The following is a 19031-nucleotide window of genomic DNA, read 5'->3' as shown; positions in this document are numbered from 1 at the left end:
TGGCCCATCCCCACGGCCGCGGTGCGCCAGTACCTGCGAAGGCCCGCAGCGCCCCCCCCCCCCGAGCGCCTCCTCCCACCCCCGCCCCGAGCGTGGGCCAGAACCGCCGAGGGGGCGTTGAGGTCCCCCGGACACACACCCCGGGAAGCGCCCAGGGCAGAGCGCTGCGCAAGTCCAAGCCTCCTCACCCCTCCCGCCCTGGCTCCCCCGCCCCTGCAGCCGCTCCGTTGCTATAGGGCTGCGGGACCTGAGAGACGCGGCGCGCACGTCGCGGGCTGAGCGGGAGAAGCCCCGGGCCCGGCGAGCGCAGGCGGCTCCGCCCCCCTCCGGGCGCTCCCGGCCGCCCCGCTCCCGCCCTATCGCAGCGGCATCTCTCGGCCGCACGGAGCCGGGAGGCCGGGCGCCATGGCCAGGGCCCCGCAGTCCCGGCGACGCCCCGCGGCGCCCGGGAGCGCCCTGCGCGCCTTGCTGCGCTGCAACCTGCCCCCCGGCGCCCAGCGCGTGGTGGTCTTCGGCGTGCTGGCGCTCCTGGTCCTCATCAACGTCGTGCTGATATTCCTGCTGGCCTTCCGCTGACCGCCCGGGCAGGGCGCCGCGGGAAACCGCGCAGGGGTGAGTGGCGCCGGCGCTGGGCTCCTGCGGCCGCCGCGCGTCTTCCCTCTCAGCCCCGTCCTCCTCGGTGCCCGCCGCGGCTCGCAGCCCGCAGTGGCCCGAGGTGCGGCGGCTGGTTCCGTCTGGCCCCCGTGAGCCCCGCACCGGACGCCACCAGGGGAGGCCTCCCCTGCCAGCCCCATGTGCCAAGGCCCGGTCTGTGTGTGTGCGCCCCCCTGGGGATGCGGCCCCGCAGGTGACTCGGGGCCTAATGACACTTGTGCCACAGGGTCTTTCCATCTGTCCTTTGTGCCGTGGTGTGTGTGTGTGTGTGTGCGCGCGCGTGCGTGTGTCTAAAATGGCGCGTCTCTCTGTGTAGCTGAGGATGCGGATGCAGCTGTGGCCACGGCTGTCTATGGTTGTCTGGAAACAGTACATGTGACTGCCGTGTGAGCGGAACTGGACATGCGTTTCTGTGTGGGTTGAAAAATGTCTGGGAAGATGAGTGGGCTCCTCTTCACATGTCATCTGCAGTTGCTTTTCCCATTTTAGGTCTTAGTGGTCTCAGTCAGCGTGCCCCCACTACAGGCAGAGCCCCTCCTGCACCCCCTGGAAGGTGGCATTCTGAATACCCTCTGTCCCCTGCTGTACAGGGGCCCAAAGAAGCTGAGCCACATTCCTTCCCAGACTATCTGATTGGAATCCTCCACCATCCTGCATATGTGAGAGACAGGAGATGGGACAGGGTGGGAAAGGTAGTGGGTGCTCATCAGGGGGAACTCTGACACAAGGCCTGGCTTCCTGAAGCCTATCAAAATCTCTGGGGTACAGGAGTGGATCCTGCCCCTGTCCCTCCATGGGGACAGTTCCCCAACTGCCTCCACATAAATATTCCATGTCTCAGAACCAGCTTCTGCTCCCCACTGCCAGGCCAAGAAAGAGCCTGCAACCCTTGCCCCTCAGCCTGCTGGACTTAAATCTGGGCTTCCATGCAGCTGCACCTCAGACAGAGCATCAGGAAGGGCCTCTGCCCAGAAACCCATCCAGTGTGGGCCCTCGTGGCCTCTGGGCTGTCGGAGGTAGAATGCCTCTCTGACCTCTTAGAGCTACATTTTATCTTGGTGACATCACATAAATGGTTAATGTCATTGCTATAACTTGACAGAGTGCCTCACATTTGCAGATCTATAGAGGAGCTTAGTGGCCCAGGGAGAGCCCATGGTTACTGTGGGCGTCAGTAGGGACCAAAGCACAGGGAGATCGGGGGAATTACTCATGGCTATATGTCTGTCGAGTACCTTCTGTGCACAGCAAGGCACTGGGACAAGGAAGTGACAAAGGTGGCCACCCCCACTACCAAAAAGGGCTTATGGCTGACTGGACAAGGCAGGTGTCGGGGCTTGTCCATAAAGGTGTCAGGAACCATGGTCTCTCTGGGAAGCCCTACCTCTGCAGCTATAGAGGAAACCACCTGTGTAGGATCCCCGCTCTCTGCAAGGCTGGCAGAGGAAAGCGGCGGGAGGAGGCACTGGCCCATACAAGAGGGGCTTTGCTCAGGGCTCATTTGAGAGAACCCGGGGTTAGGAGGAGACACCTGATCTGGATAATATTAGTAGGGAACGACCTGGGCAGGGAAATGGCGGGAAGCGGGGCTGTGTGGAGTATGTCTGCATTACGTCCTCCCTGCCTGGGCTCCAACAGTGAAAGGCAGCTTCCACGCTGTCCTGGAGACCTGCATGTGCAGCTGGTGTGAACTGAGGGTGGACGGCATTCACCTGCAGTGTGGCATACTGTTCTCAGGTGATCAGAGTGTAGCATCCCCGTAGCGAGTGTATAAATGTGTGTTGGCAGGTGCATGTCGGGGTTTGTGCAGGAAGAGGGAGTCTCAGGACATGCACCTCTCAAGGATCAAAACTACCCAGATAGCCTGTAGTCACACATTCCCTCCATTGTGACGCACACACTTGCCTGAGGTCATACACACCCTCTGTCCTTATGCTCACACTCACCCTTGGTCACACACATCTTCTGTCCTGATGTATCTGCTCACCTGTGATCACTGTCCCTGAAAGAGGACATTCACCTGCAGCCCACATGGCTCACCCACCCCACCCTTGAGTAGTCTGCTTCTTCCTTGTCTTCAGGCAAGATCCTCCAAGGCTAGAGGTGGTAGCCTGCTTGTGTGGAGCGTGCCTGCTCTGGGCTGCCTAATCTAGTGCCTGCTCCCTAGGTATAGCAGGAACCTTCATGTGGCCTCTCTGAGTCCTCTTGCCTCATTTTGTTCGGATTGCAGACAGGAGGTCTTGATCCTGGGGGCCAGGCCTTCCTGCAGAAGAGGACATGCCTGTAGTAGGTCTTTTTAGCTGGGCTGAGTTCAACGGTCCCTTGAAGAGGCATGCAGCCCCCCAGGAATAACCCACTGCTTGGTGTCCAGGGCCCCTGGGTGGGCACCAGGAACCTGCAGACCCTGAATGGCTTTGCATGGGAGAATAGGTATACACATCGGCTGTAGATCATTCGGAGGAGTGGTTTCATCAGTGTTTGAAGCAGGTTTTATCCCCAGAAAACACGAACTGGAGGTTTCTGAATGTGCTTGCTCAGGCCCTACCCTGGAGGAAGGTTCCAGCCTGAGTGGGCTCTGGTATCCAGGTGGCCTACCCCACCTTTCACCCTGCCCATTCAGGGCCTGGGGGAGACCCCTTAGCTACTGGAACTCTCAGCAGGAGATCCAGACAGTCCTGTTGCAGCCCTGTTCTGGCTCCTATTTCAGTCTGAGGAACAGCACACACACTGTGCTGGGAGTACCCAGAGAAGGCCCCACTGGACCTGAAGCCAAGGAAGGATTCACACGCACGAGTGGGAGCAGAGGCAAGCAGTTCAGAGGAGGAAATAGTTGGTTGCAAAGGGCCTGACTGGTTGATGCTCTGAGGCCTTTACTGCCAAAGAGCCACCCTGCAGAGCCAACACTTGGTCCCAGCAGACGTGGACCTCACCTCTTTTTTTTTTTTTTAAAGATTTATTTATTTATTTGACAGAGAGAGACACAGCTAGAGAGGGAACACAAGCAGGGGGAGTGGGAGAGGGAGAAGCAGGCTTCCCGCTGAGCAGGGAGCCTGATGCGGGACTCGATCCCAGGACTCTGGGATCATGACCTGAGCCAAAGGCAGACGCTTAACGACTGAGCCACCCAGGTGCCCCTGGATCTCACATCTTGTATAGCCCCCAACCAACCCCTCCTCTTGTCCTAAGCCCCAGAGCCATTCATTATTCATAGAGCAGAAACTGAGCCCACATTACAGGAAAGCAGGCATCAGCCCAACAGCAAATGGAGCTCTAAGCACAAGGGCTGCCTGGGGTATGGGGGAGGGAGGGAGTCCTATCTCCCTGCCCCTCAGGGCAGGGGAGCATCCCTCCTGATGTAAGGTTCATGACCATGTGGGAGGAAGGAAACACACCAAATTATTTCAGCAGAGAGAAATTACTATAAAGACTTGTGAGCCAGATATAAAGTGCCTGACCCCATAACCAAGTGCACAAGAACAATCCTGAGGTATCTATTACAGAGATAGCAGCTGCAAGATGTACCTACCTCTCCTAGAGCTAGGGAATAAAGTAAAGAGATTGGAATAATTAAAGCTGAGGATCCTGTGGGCCTTGGGACCTAGAAGTCTGAGGCTAGGTGCTGCTCAGCTAGTGCAGGTTGGGGTGGTGGGGGAGGGCCATGAGACTGGTTCCGCAAGTGTTCGGAAAAACACGGCAAACCAGATCTAGCTACTGTGATGGATGGGCGCCCCCCCACCCCACCCCGCCCCGTACCTAGGAGGAGTGGCGCTGGTGCTTGCCAGGTGACCTCACAGGTAATGCAAGTCCACAGAAAGCCAGTGGGAGGGAGTAAGCCCCTTCTCCCTCTGGCCTTGTGGTCCCCTCCAGTGCCACATTGGGAGAACCTAACGGGGTAGCTAGCACAGAAGAAATGCAGCCTGCTGTGCTCAGCCCCAGCCTCCCAGAGCAGAGCAGAGATGGTAAATGAAGCTGAGAATAGTAAGTGACTCACTGGTCCAGTGGGGTGGGAGGAAGGTGTGCCCTGTGCAGGGGAGTGAGCAACACACTTGCCTCTCAGATTCTGTGGCTCACCAGGATTCTAGTGCTCAAGTTCACTTCAGGCTTCATCACGAGCCCTGCCAGTCTAGACATGCCCAGGGCATAGTCCTGTCCCCTGAAGAGTGATGGGCTCAGAGGGAACCTCTGTTCACTCCTCTGTAACATGAGTCAGGATCCCCTCTTTGCAGGGCTGCTGAGGGATGGAGGGGAGAGGGCAGAGCACCCTGACCCATGAGGAGGTCCATGACAGCCTTCCCCACTGATCTGCTATCTGTGGCTCTCTCCACAGCTCATCAGTGATGGCAGTGTGGTCTGTGCTGAAGCACTCTGGGACCATGTCACCATGGATGACCAGGAACTGGGCTTCAAAGCTGGGGATGTCATCGAAGTAATGGATGCCACCAACAGAGAGTGGTGGTGGGGTCGTGTTGCTGACGGCGAGGGCTGGTTTCCAGCCAGCTTTGTGCGGGTATGGCACCAGCCTGTGTGCTTCTCCTGTGCCCATTAGGAGCCAAGTGGCTCTGCTCAGACGTGCAGACCTGAAACTGCTCTGGGGTCTGAGGTGCTGGGCATGGACATCCCCCCGCCCCCTGCCTGCCCCCACCCTCAGGGCTGTGCTGGGACTGCAAGACTGTGGGTTGGAGATGGGGAGCGAGGTGTCCAGAAGGCCAGCCATAGTTGTGACACAGCCTTCCTCCTCCTGCAGAGCCATCGCCAACTCCTGCCTGCTCCCACCCCTCCCTCCAGGGTGCCCTCAGTGTCCAGAAAGGAACGGGTCAGAAATGATGGTGTGTGCATTCCTCCAGGGGGAATCTGCCTGTTAGAATTCCATCACCACAAACAACTCAGCACTGGGCATTTACTAAACCCCGTGCAGAAAATTTGGACGGGCATCTCAATTATAACTTTCACAATGCCCTGGGAGCTGGGAACAGCCCCTTACACCTGGGAAAACTGAGGCATGGACAAGTTAAGTCATTAGCACAAGAGCTCACAGGAAGGGGACCCAGAGCCTACCTGTGGCAGCCTTTGGTCTCCTAGGAAGGAATCATGGTGCTTTCTCAAAGGCCAGGCAGAGGGCAGTGGGGAGGAGATATCCCAGACCTTGGGGTTCGTTGCTTCTGCTGCCCCAAACCCTGTGGATAAACTGCCCACTCTCCACCTCTAGCCTGTCCTACTTACAGGTCAGAGAGGAGCCAGAAAGGCCCTGTCACCCATCCTCTTCTGTCACAGCCCCTAGAGGGCCGGCCCTGTGTGAGCAGGCACTGGGTCCGAACCCCAAGAGAGCATCTGCTCCACTCCCAGCACTGAGTTCAGAATCAGCCCAGGAGCGAGAGGAGAAGGGAGACAAGGAGGAGCCGTGCCTTCAGAGGGGCAGGCGCGGTCTCGGGTGCTGGGGGAAAGGGGCTGCCCGGTCTACACGTCCTCCGAGCCTCCGTTCCCCGCTGCCGCCGCGTGCCGGTCGCGGGGCGCTGAGCTTCGGCGGGGGCTGACCTGAGGGGCGCTGACCAGCCGCACGCTGCCTGCAGCTGCGGGTGAACCAGGACGAGCCCGCCGACGACGAGGCCTTGCGGACCGGGGACGGCGGAGCCGCGGATGGAGGGGCCGAGGCGCAGAGCAGCAAGGACCAGATGCGGACCAACGTCATCAACGAGATCCTCAGCACCGAGCGGGACTACATCAAGCACCTGCGCGACATCTGCGAGGTGAGGCCCGGCGGGGGGTGCGGATGGTGGTGTGGGGGACGGGGGTGTCCGGAGAGAGACCTGACGGGCCGCGGGCCGCAGGGCTACATCAGGCAGTGTCGCAAGCGCGCCGACATGTTCAGCGAGGAGCAGCTGCGCACCATCTTCGGGAACATCGAGGACATCTACCGGTGCCAGAAGGCGTTTGTGAAGGCGCTGGAGCAGAGGTTCAATAGGGAGCGCCCCCACCTGAGTGAGCTGGGCGCCTGCTTCCTGGAGCACGTGAGCACGCCCTGCCCCAGACACCCCTCTGCCCAGGACCCACGCACCCTGTCTCCCCAGTCCGCGGGCCTCCTACCCTGCCCATCTCGGCTGGGGGTCCGCGCCTGGCTACACACACAGTCCCCCTGGCCCCAGCACAAAGCCACCCTTCGCCCTTGCCTCCTGTGCCTGCCTCCCCTCCAAAGTCGACCCTGCTGGCTAAAGCCCAGGCAACCTGCTGCTCTTTGCCCAGAAGCTTCCAGGCCCCACACCCCTACTGCCCACCTTGCCCTCACGCTCCCACACGGTTTTAGCAGTGTCTCTCCTTGTTTGGGAGGCTGACCAAGCCAGAGAAGGCTCCTTGGAGCAGGGGTGCCTGGGCATCTGCCTGAAAAGCTTTGCTTGGGCTAGAGTAAGTAGAAGACAGAGTTGGGCTGGGCTACCTGTTGAGCATCCTCAGAGCTGTTCCTAACAGGTTCTCGGCTTCCTCACACACTGAGAAAACTGGAATTTGTGGAATGTACAGTGCTTAACTTCCACGCTAAATGCCAGTTGAAATTTAGCCAGGGTTCATGGGCCTGGTCTGGGCTAGATGGACTCCTTCTGGCCTTGCTTGGTAAGAAAGGCACTTGTTACTATCCCTCTCCTGTGGCAGTCATGTGCGGTTGAGCCGAGGATGCGGCCCATGAAGGACAATGTGGGTTCCTTCCTGGTGTTGGAAGGGCCCTGGCCCCCCACTCCAGTGGCAGGAGGAGAACTGGAAAGGGAGACCTTAGACTCTCCGAGCAGGAACTGGGGGTGGGTCAGAGCACCTGCGTGAGTATGGGATTTGCAGCCAGTTATTCAGCAGGCAGAGCTGTGATGGGGGCAGGAAAGGGGGGGGCAGTCACTTTATCGAAATTACCTAGTGTGACCATCCCAGCAACCCGCCAGCCAGCCAACTGCTGTTACCCTCCTTTCCCACCTAAGTCCATGAAGTCCTAGTCCCTATAGGGCACACCCAGTCTTTCTCTGGCTCTAGGTAGATGGAACTTAAAAAAAAAGGCACTGTGAGTCTCCTGTATGATACACACACAATGTGGATATATCTGTCACATTGTGTTGAACAAAGTGGCGCAGTGGCTGTCTTTCAGATATGAAAGAGCTTTGTGAAGGAGAAGCAAGACACTGGGCTGAGGAGAACAATCCAGGGGACATAGCCATAGACCCTGGCATCCATTTAATCTCTCTTAATCTCTTTCTCCTCTCCCTCTCTCTCCCTCTCCCTCTCTTTCCCTGTTTCCCTTTCCTTCTTTTACTCCTTCACTCCTTCTCTCCCTCTCTTTCTCCCTGCCACTCCCCCTCTCTCTCCCTCTCTCTCCTCTCCTCTCTCTCTCTTTCCTTGTCTCTCTGGTTTTTGGCCTTATAATGCTTCCTTATTAGCATCATTGATTTCATCCAAAAAACAAGACATACGGTCAGAATCTCTGCTGAGGGCCCTGCTGAGAAAGCTAGGTGGCGACAGGGCACACACATGCCTGAGTTTTCAGGTCTCTCACATTCCTGTGCCTAATTCCACATAGTTTGCGCCCAGTGAAGTGGGTAGACAGAGCCTGGGCCCTCCGAGCCCAGCTCCTGAAGGAAATGCAGAGGCTCGCTCCCGATGCTGTGCCTGAGTCACCTGGGTGGCCTGAGGGGCAGGGGCTCCCCATGCTAACCTCCAGCTGTGCCCCCAGCAAGCGGATTTCCAGATCTACTCAGAGTACTGCAACAACCACCCCAACGCCTGTGTGGAGCTGTCCCGGCTCGCCAAGCTCAGCAAGTACGTGTACTTCTTTGAGGCCTGCCGGCTGCTACAGAAGATGATCGACATCTCACTGGACGGCTTCCTGCTGACCCCCGTGCAGAAGATCTGCAAGTACCCTCTGCAGCTGGCCGAGCTGCTCAAGTACACACACCCCCAGCACAGGTAGGAGGCCGCGGGGGAGCAAGGGCGGCTCCAGGCTCTTCTGCCCTGGGGGCCAGCCGGGGTGTCGCCTACTGGCCGTGGGTGGCCACTGCTATAGGCTCTGGCTGGCAGCCCACAGTCAAACAGGCCCCACTGTCGCATGCTGTTGCTGCAAGGAGGGGACAGGACAAAAATGGGGTATTCGGTTCTGCTGTGCCCAGCCAGGTGTGTGTTGACAAGTGAAGAACTGGCCAAGGGCAGAGCCCCAGAGGGAAGCAGCTCCACAGGGGGCCCCTCTCTGCTCTCCGTAGTGCGGCCTTCTTCCATCTGTCTTCTGCCCCAGGGATTTCAAGGACGTGGAAGCAGCCCTACATGCCATGAAGAACGTGGCCCAGCTCATCAACGAACGGAAACGGAGGCTTGAAAACATTGACAAGATTGCTCAGTGGCAGAGCTCCATAGAGGACTGGGAGGTGAGGGTCCCACACCCCACAAAATACCACTGGGGCTCTGCCCCTCAACAATCTAGGAAGGAGCTGAAGCAGGGAGCCGTGCTCCTGGGAGCTGGCAGACAGGTACTAGTGGTAAGAAAGCTGGTCCTCTGCCCAGGCCAACCCACCCGAGCACTGAGCTGCAGGCCTGGTGGTCGAGAGTGTAGAGCATGTGTGAGATAAGATGTCGCTCCTGGTGCGGCCAGCCAGTGCAGCAGGAGGACAGGCCAGCCCCCAGTTTTAGTAAATATTGGGACTCCTCCCAACAGAAGGGTTCAGGCCTGCCATAGCACGACCAAAAACGGATTGCCATGGGTCAGAGCCTCCTGGTTCCATTCTTCTGGCTTGCACATACCCCTTGTATCTGCCAGTCTTGCCTTCTAAAGCCGCCGGAGGCCTGAACTAACAGGGACATTTCCTGTTCTGTTCTCTCACCTCCACCCACTAGCCATAAATATTATGAAAATACAGATTCTTGGGCCTCATCCTAGAACTAGGAAATTAGAATCCCTGGTAGTGGGGCTGAGCAATGTGGTCTTTGTTTTGTTTAGGGTTTTTTATTTTCCCCGTGCTTGGTTCTGAGGCCCAGACCTGGCTAAGAACCCCTACAAAATTCACTTATCCCAAACTGAACAGCTGCCAAAAACTCCTGGCTGAAGTTTGCATTTCCCAGGAGGAACCGGGAGGGGGCAGGGCTTAGCCTGAAAGTTTGAAGTCTAATGATGGGGCTTCAGGTACTAACTACATTTAGCTGAGAAAACTTCCTTAGCCCCTAAAAGACAAGGTTCCCAGGTGACTTCTAGCCAGGTCTAACTATTCTTGAGCGCAACACTGAACGAAATATCATGGGAGTCACATAAGTAAGTGTATATGTTCTAAAGGCCATCTTAAAACAGAGAAAAAAGCAAGTGAAATTAATTTTTTTTTTCTGCTCAGTAATTTTTTTAATATATATTTTTATTAACATATAATGTATTATTTGTTTCAGGGGTATAGGTCTGTGATTCATCAGTCTTACACAATTCACAGTGCTCACCATAGCACATACCCTCCCCAATGTCTATCACCCAGCCACCCCATCCCTCCCGCCCCCCACCACTTCAGCAGCTCTCAGTTTGTTTCTTGAGATTAAGAGTCTCATATGGTTCGTCTCCCTCTCTGGTTCATCTTGTTTCATTTTTCCCTCCCTTCCCCTATGATCCTCTGCCTTGTTTCTCAAATTCCACATATCAGTGAGATCATATGATAATTGTCTTTCTCTGAGAGACTTACTTCGCTTAGCATAATACCCTCTAAGTTCCATCCACATTGTTGCAAATGGCAAGATTTCTTTTTTTGTGATGGCTGCATAATATTCCATTGTGTGTGTGTGTGTGTGTGTGTGTGTGTGTATGATATATACATATATATATACCACAGCTTCTTTATCCATTCATCTGTTGATGGACATCTAGGCTCTTTCCACAGTTTGGCTATTGTGGACATTGCCGCTATAAACATTGGGGTGCAGGTGCCCCTTCGGATCACTACATTTGTATCTTTGGGGTAAATACCTAGTAGTGCAATTGCTGGGTCATAGGGTAGCTCTATTTTTAACTTTTTGAGGAACCTCCATACTGTTTTCCAGAGTGGCTGCACCAGCTTGCATTCCCACCAACAGTGAAGGAGGGTTCCCCTTTCTCCACATCCTCGCCAACATCTATCATTTCCTGATTTTTTTTCATTTTTCCCATTCTGACTGGTGTGAGGTGGTATCTCACTGAGGTTTTGATTTGGATTTCCCTGCTGCCGAGTGATATTGAGCACTTTTTCATGTGTCTGTTGGCCATTTGGATGTCTTTGCAGAAATGTCTGTTCATGTCTTCTGCCCATTTCTTGATTGGATTATTTGTTCTTTGGGTGTTCAGTTTGATAAGTTCTTTGTAGATCTTGGATACTAGTGCTTTATCTGATATGTCATTTGCAAATATCTTCTCCCATTCTGTCCGTTGTCTTTTGGTTCTGTTGACTGTTTTTTTTGTTGTTGTGCAAAAGCTTTTTATCTTTTTTTTTTACTTTAAGAATTATTTATTTATTTATTTATTTGACAGAGACAGAAATAGCAAGAGCAGAAACAAGCAGCGGGAGTGGGAGAGGGAGAGCAGGCTTCCCTCCGAGGAGGGAGCCCGATGTGGGACTCGATCCCAGGACCCTGGGATCATGACCCAAGCCGAAGGCAGACGCCCAATGACTGAGCCGCCCAGGCACCCCAAAAGCTTTTTATCTTGATGAAGTCCCAATAGTTCGTTTTTGCCCTTGTTTCCCTTGCCTTTGGCGATGTTTCTAGGAAGAAGTTGCTGTGGCTGAGGTCGAAGAGGTTGCTGCCTGTGTTCTCCTCAAGGATTTTGATGGATTCCTGTCTCACATTTAGGTCTTTCAACCATTTTGAGTCTATTTTTGTGGGTGGTGTAAGGAAATGGTCCAGTTTCATTCTTCTGCATGTGGCTGTCCAATTTTCCCCATACCATTTGTTGAAGAGACTTTTTCCATTGGATAGTCTTTCCTGCTTTGTTGAAGATTAGTTGATCATTGGGTTGAGGGTCCATTTCTGGGCTCTCTGTTCTGTTCCACTGATCTATGTGTCTGTTTTTGTGCCAGTACCATACTGTCTTGATGATTACAGCTTTGTAATAGAGCTTGAAATCTGCCTTTGTGATGCCACCAGCTTTTCTTTTCTTTTTCAGTATTCCTCTGGCTATTCGGGGTCTTTTCTGGTTCCATACAAATTTTAGGATTATTTGTTCCAACTCTGTGAAAAATGCTGATGGTATTTTGATAGGGATTGCATTAAATGTGTAGATTGCTCTAGGTAGCATAGACATCTTCACAATATTTATTCTTCCAATCCATGAGCATGGAATGTTTTTCCACTTCTTTGTGTCTTCCTCAATTTCTTTCATGAGTATTCTGTAGTTTTCTGTGTGCAGATCCTTTGCCTCTTTGGTTAGGTTTATTCCTAGGTATCTTACAGTTTTGGGCGCAGTTGTAAATGGGATCGACTCCTTAATTTCTCTTTCTTCTGTCTTGTTGTTGGTGTATAGGAATGCCACTGATTTCTCTGCATTGATTTTATATCCTGCCACTTGACTGAATTCCTGTATGAGTTCTAGCAGTTTTGGGGTGTAGTCTTTTGGGTTTGCCACATAAAGTATCATATCTGCAAAAAGAGAGTTTGACTTCTTCTTTGCTGATTAGGATGCCTTTTACTTCTTTTTGTTGTCTAATTGCTGAGGCTAGGACTTCTAGTATTATGTTGAACAGCAGTGGTGATAGTGGACAACCCTGTCGTGTTCCTGACCTTAGGGGGAAAGTTCTCAGTTTTTCCCCATTGAGAATGATATTTGCTGTAGGTTTTTCATAGATGGCTTTTATGATATTGAGGTATGTACCCTCTATCCCTACACTGTGAAGAGTCCTAATCAAGAAAGGATGCTGTACTTTGTCAAATGCTTTTTCTGCGTCTATTGAGATGATCATATGGTTCTTGTTCTTTCTTTCATTAATGTATTGTATCACACTGATTAATTTGCAGATGTTGAACCAGCCTTGCAGCCCAGGAATAAATCCCACTTGGTCGTGGTGAATAATCCTTTTAATGTACTGTTGGATCCTATTGGCTAGTGTTTTGGTGAGAATTTTTGCATCCATGTTCATCAGGGATATTGGTCTGTAGTTCTCCTTTTTGATGGGGTCTTTGTCTGATTTGGGGATCAAGGCAATGCTGGCCTCAAAAAAAGAGTTTGGAAGTTTTCCTTCCATTTCTATTTTTTGGAACACTTTCAGAAGAATAGGTATTAATTCTTCTTGAAATGTTTGGTAGAATTCCCCTGGGAAGCCATCTGGCCCTGGGCTCTTTTTTATTGGGAGATTTTTGATAACTGCCTCAATTTCCTTAGTGGTTATGGGTCTGTTCAGGTTTTCTATTTCTTCCTGGTTCAGTTTTGGTAGTTGATACATCTCTAGGAATGCATCCATTTCTTCCAGATTATCTAATTTGCTGGCATATAGTTGCTAATAATAGGTTCTTATCATTGTTTGTATTTCTTTGGTGTTGGTTGTGATCTCTCCCCTTTCATTCATGATTTTATTTATTTGGGTCGTTTCTCTTTTCTTTTTGATAAGTCTGGCCAGGGGTTTATCAATCTTATTAATTCTTTCAAAAAACCAGCTCCTAGTTTTGTTGATCTGTTCTACTGTTCTTTTGGTTTCTATTTCATTGATTTCTGCTTTGATCTTTATTATTTCTCTTCTCCTGCTGGGTTTAGGCTTTATTTGCTGTTCTTTCTCCAGCTCCTTTAGGTGTAGGTCTTAGGTTGTGTATTTGAGACCTTTCTTGTTTCTTGAGAAAGGCTTGTATTGCTATATACTTTCCTCTTAGGACCACCTTTGCTGCATCCCAAAGATTTTGAACAGTTGTGTTTTCATTTTTATTGGTTTCCGTGAATTTTTTTAATTCTTAATTTCCTCGTTGATCCATTCATTCTTTAGTAGGATGCTCTTTAGCCTCCATGTATTTGAGTTCTTTCCAACTTTCCTCTTGTGGTTGAGTTCTAGTTTCAAAGCATTGTGGTCCGAAAATAGGCTGGGAATGATCCCAAACTTTTGGTACCAGTTGAGACCTGATTTGTGACCCAGGATGGGATCTATTCTGGAGAATGTTCCATGTGCTCTAGAGAAGAATGTGTATTCTGTTGCTTTGGGATGGAATGTTCTGTATATATCTGTGAAGTCCGTCTGGTCCAGTGTGTCATTTCAAGCTTTTATTTCCTTGTTGATATTTGGCTTAGATGATGTGTCCATTTCAGTGAGGGGTGGGTGTTAGAGTCCCCTACTATTATTGTATTGTTGTCGATGTGTTTCTTTGATTTTGTTATTAATTGGTTTATGTAATTGGCTGCTCCCATGTTAGGGGCATGGATATTTATTTATTTATTTATTTATTTATTTATTTTCTCTTTTTTAAAAAAGATTTTATTTCTTTATTTGACAGTGACAGACACAGAGAGAGAGAGAAAACACAAACAGGGGGAGTGGGAGAGGGAGAAGCAGGCCTCCCGAGGAGCAGGAGCCCAATGCGGGGCTGGATCCCAGGACCCTGGGACCATGACCCGAGCCGAAGGCAGATGCCCAACAACTGAGCCACCCAGGCGCACCTAGGGGCATAGATATTTAAAATTGTTAGATCTTCTTGTTGGATAGACCCTTTAAGTATGATGTCGTGTCTTCCTCATCTCTTATTATAGTTTTTGGTTTAAAATCTAATTTGTCTGATATAAGGATTGCCACCCCAGCTTTCTTTTGGTATCCATTAGCATGGTAAATGGTTTTCTACCCCCTTACTTTCAATCTGGAGATGTCTTTGGGTCTAAAATGAGTCTCTTGCAGACAGCATATCGATGGGTCTTGTTTTTTTTTATCCAATATGATACCCTGTTACATTCAGAGTAACTATTGAAAGATATGGATTTAGTGCCATCATATTGCCTGTAAGGTGACTGTTACTGTATATTGTCTCTGTTCCTTTCTGGTCTATGTTACTTTTAGCTCTTTCCTCGTTTAGAGGACCCCGTTTCAATATTTCTGTAGGGCTGGTTTCGTGTTCACAAATTCTTTTAGTTTTTGTTTCTCCTGGAAGTGAAATTAATTTTAATAATGTTTTATTTAACTCAGAATATCCAACATATCATTTCAGTGTGTACTGAACATAAAATCATTAGTGAAATATTTCACATTCTTTATTTTAGTTAGTCTTCAAATTTGGTGTTATTTTACTTACATAACATCTCAGCAGGGATTGGCCACATTTCAAGTGCACATGCCACTGGCTGCCTCGTGGCCCCATTTTGCAGACAACCAACTTGTAGGTCAGATGACCTTTTCACTACCCCCCCCACCCAACAGCCTCCACCACTTCCTTGAGCTTCAAGAGCAACCCCTCCCTCAGTGGCCTGCTGCTTACTACTTGCCAGTGGGGGCCACAGGCAGGCCAGGCCAGTGGGGAGCCCGCCCAACCCCATGATGGAGGCAGGAGGCAGTGCCCAGTGGAGAGGGCTTCCAATGTTGGGTGCACTCAGCTCACGGCTCTCCTTGGGGTATCCCAGGGGGAAGATCTCCTGGTCAGGAGCTCAGAACTCATCTACTCTGGGGAGCTGACTCGTGTTACACAGCCACAAGCCAAGAGCCAGCAGAGGATGTTTTTTCTCTTTGACCATCAACTCATCTACTGCAAGAAGGTACCAGAATTGCTGTGCCCTGCTGGATGAGCCATTTAGAGCAGGAGTAGAGTGGGTGAAGCTGAGGACTGGGAGTAACTGTCAAAGAAAAGGAGCCACACACAGGTGGCTCCTTTTCCTGGGGACCTTCAGTGGAACAGGCCCTTTGAGGGTGATTCTCTGCAGAGGGAGCCAAATAGCCCAAGGACCATGGTGGTCTGACCAGGGCCCAGTGTTGTTGAGAATACCTTCCTGCTTGACCTAGCCCCTGCTTGCTTCTAAAGCCACCTCTCCTGTCCCTGCAAACCTCAGCTCCCCCTAAGCCCTGGGGTCCTTGCTCCCACTGCTGCTTCTTTGCTGTAGCTTCTACTCCTCTCAACACATGGCCCAGGTGGCTCTGTCAAGGGAGCCTGCCTGGCTCCTGGCCCTGGGCCCAGCCTGGTAGGCCTGGTACTCTTCTCTATCATGCAGGGTGGGCCCTGGGCCACTGTTTCCATGGCTGCCTCCCCATGAGACTATGGGTACCCTAAAGACCCTCCAGGTCAGTCAGTAACTGAAGGCCAGCTCCTTCACTGAAGGAGTGAGGCTCCTGCATCATGGCTTCAGCACACAGCTGTGGGGCACACCACACTCACTCTGCCCTCATGAGCCCACCATCTGCTGGGAAAGTGGGTGAGCAGCTCACTGGCCCTTCCAATTGCAGGGTGTGGGGTGAAGCATAAACATGGTCAGGAGAGTGGTTCAGAGGCCTGGGAGGGACCCGACAAGCAGGATTGGCCAGGAGCTCACAGAGTCTCTGGCAGGACCTTCTCCGCCGGGATGTGCTGTACTATAAGGGCCGAGTGGATATGGATGGACTGGAGGTGGTGGATCTGGAGGATGGAAAAGACAGAGATCTCCACGTGAGTGTCAAGAATGCTTTCCGGCTGCTCTGCGGCACCACAGGAGAGAGTCACCTGCTGTGTGCCAGGAAGCCTGAGCAGAAGCAGCGCTGGCTCAAGGCCTTCGCCAGGGAGAGGGAGCAGGTGCGGCTGGACCAGGAGACAGGTGCGAGACGCCATCAGCCTTGTTCCACTGTGAGGGCCCACCCAGCCCTCCTAACCCCTGAACACAAGGTCAGGAGAACCTTGAGACTTGAGACAGCATGTCCCACCGCCTAAGGACCTCAGGTTTTGGCAAGGCTCCAGGGCACCTCTTCATTTCAGCCCCAGGGCATGGGTCTCCTGGCCTATTGGGGGTTTGCTTCCAGAACACTCACATATGCATGCACACTTCCTAAGGTGGGGGCCCTCTGCTCAGTTGCAGAGACCCGGTGAAGCCTCTTTCCAACACAAAGCATTCAAGTAGGATTTGGGCACTGGCTGTGAGAAGCCTCCCCCACCCTAACATAAGCAAGGCACTTTCCCACTGCATTCTTCTCCTCTCCATGGGCCCCTCGGCATCATGCTCAAGAGTGACCAGATTGGCTCTTGGTCTGGGAAAGCCACAGTGCAGAGAAAGGACACTAGATGCTAGATACATCAGGGGTTGGGTCAGGGTGAGAGATGGGATAGAGCAAGGATGTGGGGAGGGCCCTTGCACATCTCCTCTGCCTGGTTGGTCAAGGCAGGCTGGCTGAGCAGGATGCCGAACATCTGCAGCATGATGGGATCCCAGGTCCTGTGGGAGGTGCAGGGTACACAGAGGACCACACAGATGCCAGGAGACACAGGGCAAGAGGAATATTGGCTGGGGAGGTGGGGGAGGAGAAAAGGCAGCCAACTCCTCAAGGTAAGCAGAGGTCTCATTTGTGGCCCTCCCTCCCAGGCTTCTCCATCACCGAGCTGCAGAGAAAGCAGGCCATGCTGAATGCCAGCAAGCAGCAGGCCACTGGGAAGCCCAAAGGTAAGCAGACGGTTCCCTGCTGCCTTCCATAGCAGCCTGGCCCTAGCCATGATCAAACTCTTCTCTGACCCCCCAAAGGCAGCTAGCTCCTGGGGCCCACCTGCTGCCCACTGCCCTTTGCAGGTAATTGTTCCCAAAGATTGGTGTTGAGGCCGCTGGTAACAAAGCTTTCGTCGGTGTGCAGTTGATTTTGCTCTCAATTCCCTTGGGTACCCCAGAGCAGGAGCATTAGTGGAAGTGCACCTCCCCAGGCAGGATTTCTGGGAGGCCTTTTCAGTCACCTGGCAAGGAGCTCATATCCCCATTCCTACAGAGATGTTACATGCCTGGCATGCAGCCTGTTCCATGGAGGAGCTCCAGGGCCCCACACCGTCTCTGCAGGCTAGCAGGTGGCCCAGTCCACTAGGTGTGGTGGGCCCCATAGGAAGGCAGTTCCCTCCCGTGGGACAGGCCCTATCCCACCCCCCTCCCGAACAGAGGCTGCCGCTATGCCCTGTGCCACCTGGCTCCCTAGGCACCTATGATCCCTGCTTTCTTCTGCCCAGCCCTCAGCCGGCCCTACTACCTGGCACGCCAGAAGCACCCAGCACTGCCCGCCAGCCTGCCCCAGCAACAGGTCTTGGTACTGGCAGAGCCCAAGCGGAAGCCGTCCACCTTCTGGCACAGCATTAGCCGGCTGACACCCTTCCGCAAGTGAACCAGCTCCCCATCCGACAGCACTGTCTGGACCTGCCCTGCCAGTGGGCCTCCAGCTTTTTCTCCCCGAGGCTCACCGCATGTGGCCTCCTCTGCTGGTCACGCACACTGAAAGTTACGGACTGAGCGAGGGAGCTGCTCGGCGCCCCATTCGCGGATTCCTCCCCACTACTGGTGCACTGAAGACACCAGCTGGAGGGGCAGGGGCCCACAGCGGTGAGCCTCCTGCCACCCTCTGGATCTCTATGGGGCCTCCTGGGAGCCACCGGCCAGGCCAGTGTGTAGAAGACTGGCCGCTCTGAACCCTCTTCTCTGGACATCTGATCATCCCTCCTCCTGTTTCCTCTGGGCAGGGGACCATCTGCCTTTAGCCCCTGCAAAGTTGGGCTCTGTGCCCCTCTGCCCTCCAATTGTCCCTCAGGCTCCCAGTCCCCAGCTGGTGGTGCCAGGCAACTTGCATCCCTGGAGGTTGGGAACCAGAATTCTCTGCACAAAAATGTCTGGCCCAGAGCCAACTCATTTTTGCCTCCCAGCCCCTCTAGGCACTCCTGGCTGCTGGACACCCTTCCTCACTCGTGATGTGTTTGTTTATAGTGGAAAAGAAAACAAAACCATAGTCACTGAATACTTCCGACAGGGTCTGTGACCAGCCCACATGCAGTTGTGGGTTGACTCCAGAACCTGGTCCCGGTTTTTTTGTTTGGATTGTGCTGTTTTTCTAACAATGGGGAAAAAGAATTGTTATCAGTGACACAGAAAGATTGCCTTACCCTAAGTGAGCGTGAGAAGCCATAAGGACTGAATTCTGTGGCCCAGCATCAAGGACTGACCCACCAACCCAGAGGCCGGTGGACATGTGAGTTAGAGGGAAGCCCACGTCCCACTGAGAAGGGTTCCCCATGAGTAGAGCCAGGACCTGGCTTGTGGGTGTGGAACACTGAGCTGCCCCTCTGGCCCACGGGAATTCAGCAGCATGTACAGTCAGTCACTCTTGCACTATACCTTCTCCAAGCCAGAAACCACATTTAATTTCATAAAGAAACTTACGAAAAATAACCTGGCTGCCAGCCCTTGTTTTTCCATTTGTGTCTGTGTATTTTCTTCTTTGCATGCCCCATCCTTCCTGTACCTCTTATACCGGTCT

The 19031-nt window shown here is 52.8% G+C and overlaps 2 protein-coding genes across 2 annotated transcripts; both read left to right on the top strand.

Moving 5' to 3' along the window:
* Positions 1-405: 405 nt before the first annotated feature.
* SMIM39 (small integral membrane protein 39) lies at positions 406-576 on the top strand. The gene has a single exon (XM_088022173.1). The coding sequence runs from the start codon at positions 406-408 to the stop codon at positions 574-576; it is 171 nt and encodes a 56-aa protein (XP_087878299.1).
* Positions 577-5020: 4444 nt separating this feature from the next.
* ARHGEF4 (Rho guanine nucleotide exchange factor 4) lies at positions 5021-17918 on the top strand. Its single transcript, XM_028093644.2, has 9 exons — positions 5021-5161; positions 6222-6398; positions 6480-6659; positions 8354-8586; positions 8909-9038; positions 15197-15328; positions 16111-16354; positions 17114-17191; positions 17737-17918. Exons 1-9 carry the CDS (start codon positions 5036-5038, stop codon positions 17886-17888), a joined length of 1452 nt encoding a protein of 483 aa, XP_027949445.2. The 5' UTR covers positions 5021-5035; the 3' UTR covers positions 17889-17918.
* The last annotated feature ends 1113 nt before the right edge of the window (positions 17919-19031 follow it).

Source organism: Eumetopias jubatus, unplaced genomic scaffold (assembly GCF_037043125.1).
Source record: "Eumetopias jubatus isolate StellerSeaLion01/CBP00866 unplaced genomic scaffold, mEumJub1_p1.0 scaffold_3, whole genome shotgun sequence".
NCBI classification, from domain to species: Eukaryota; Metazoa; Chordata; class Mammalia; order Carnivora; family Otariidae; genus Eumetopias; species Eumetopias jubatus.
Note: the sequence above shows the minus strand (reverse complement) of the source record. Positions and strands in the feature narration are given on the sequence as shown.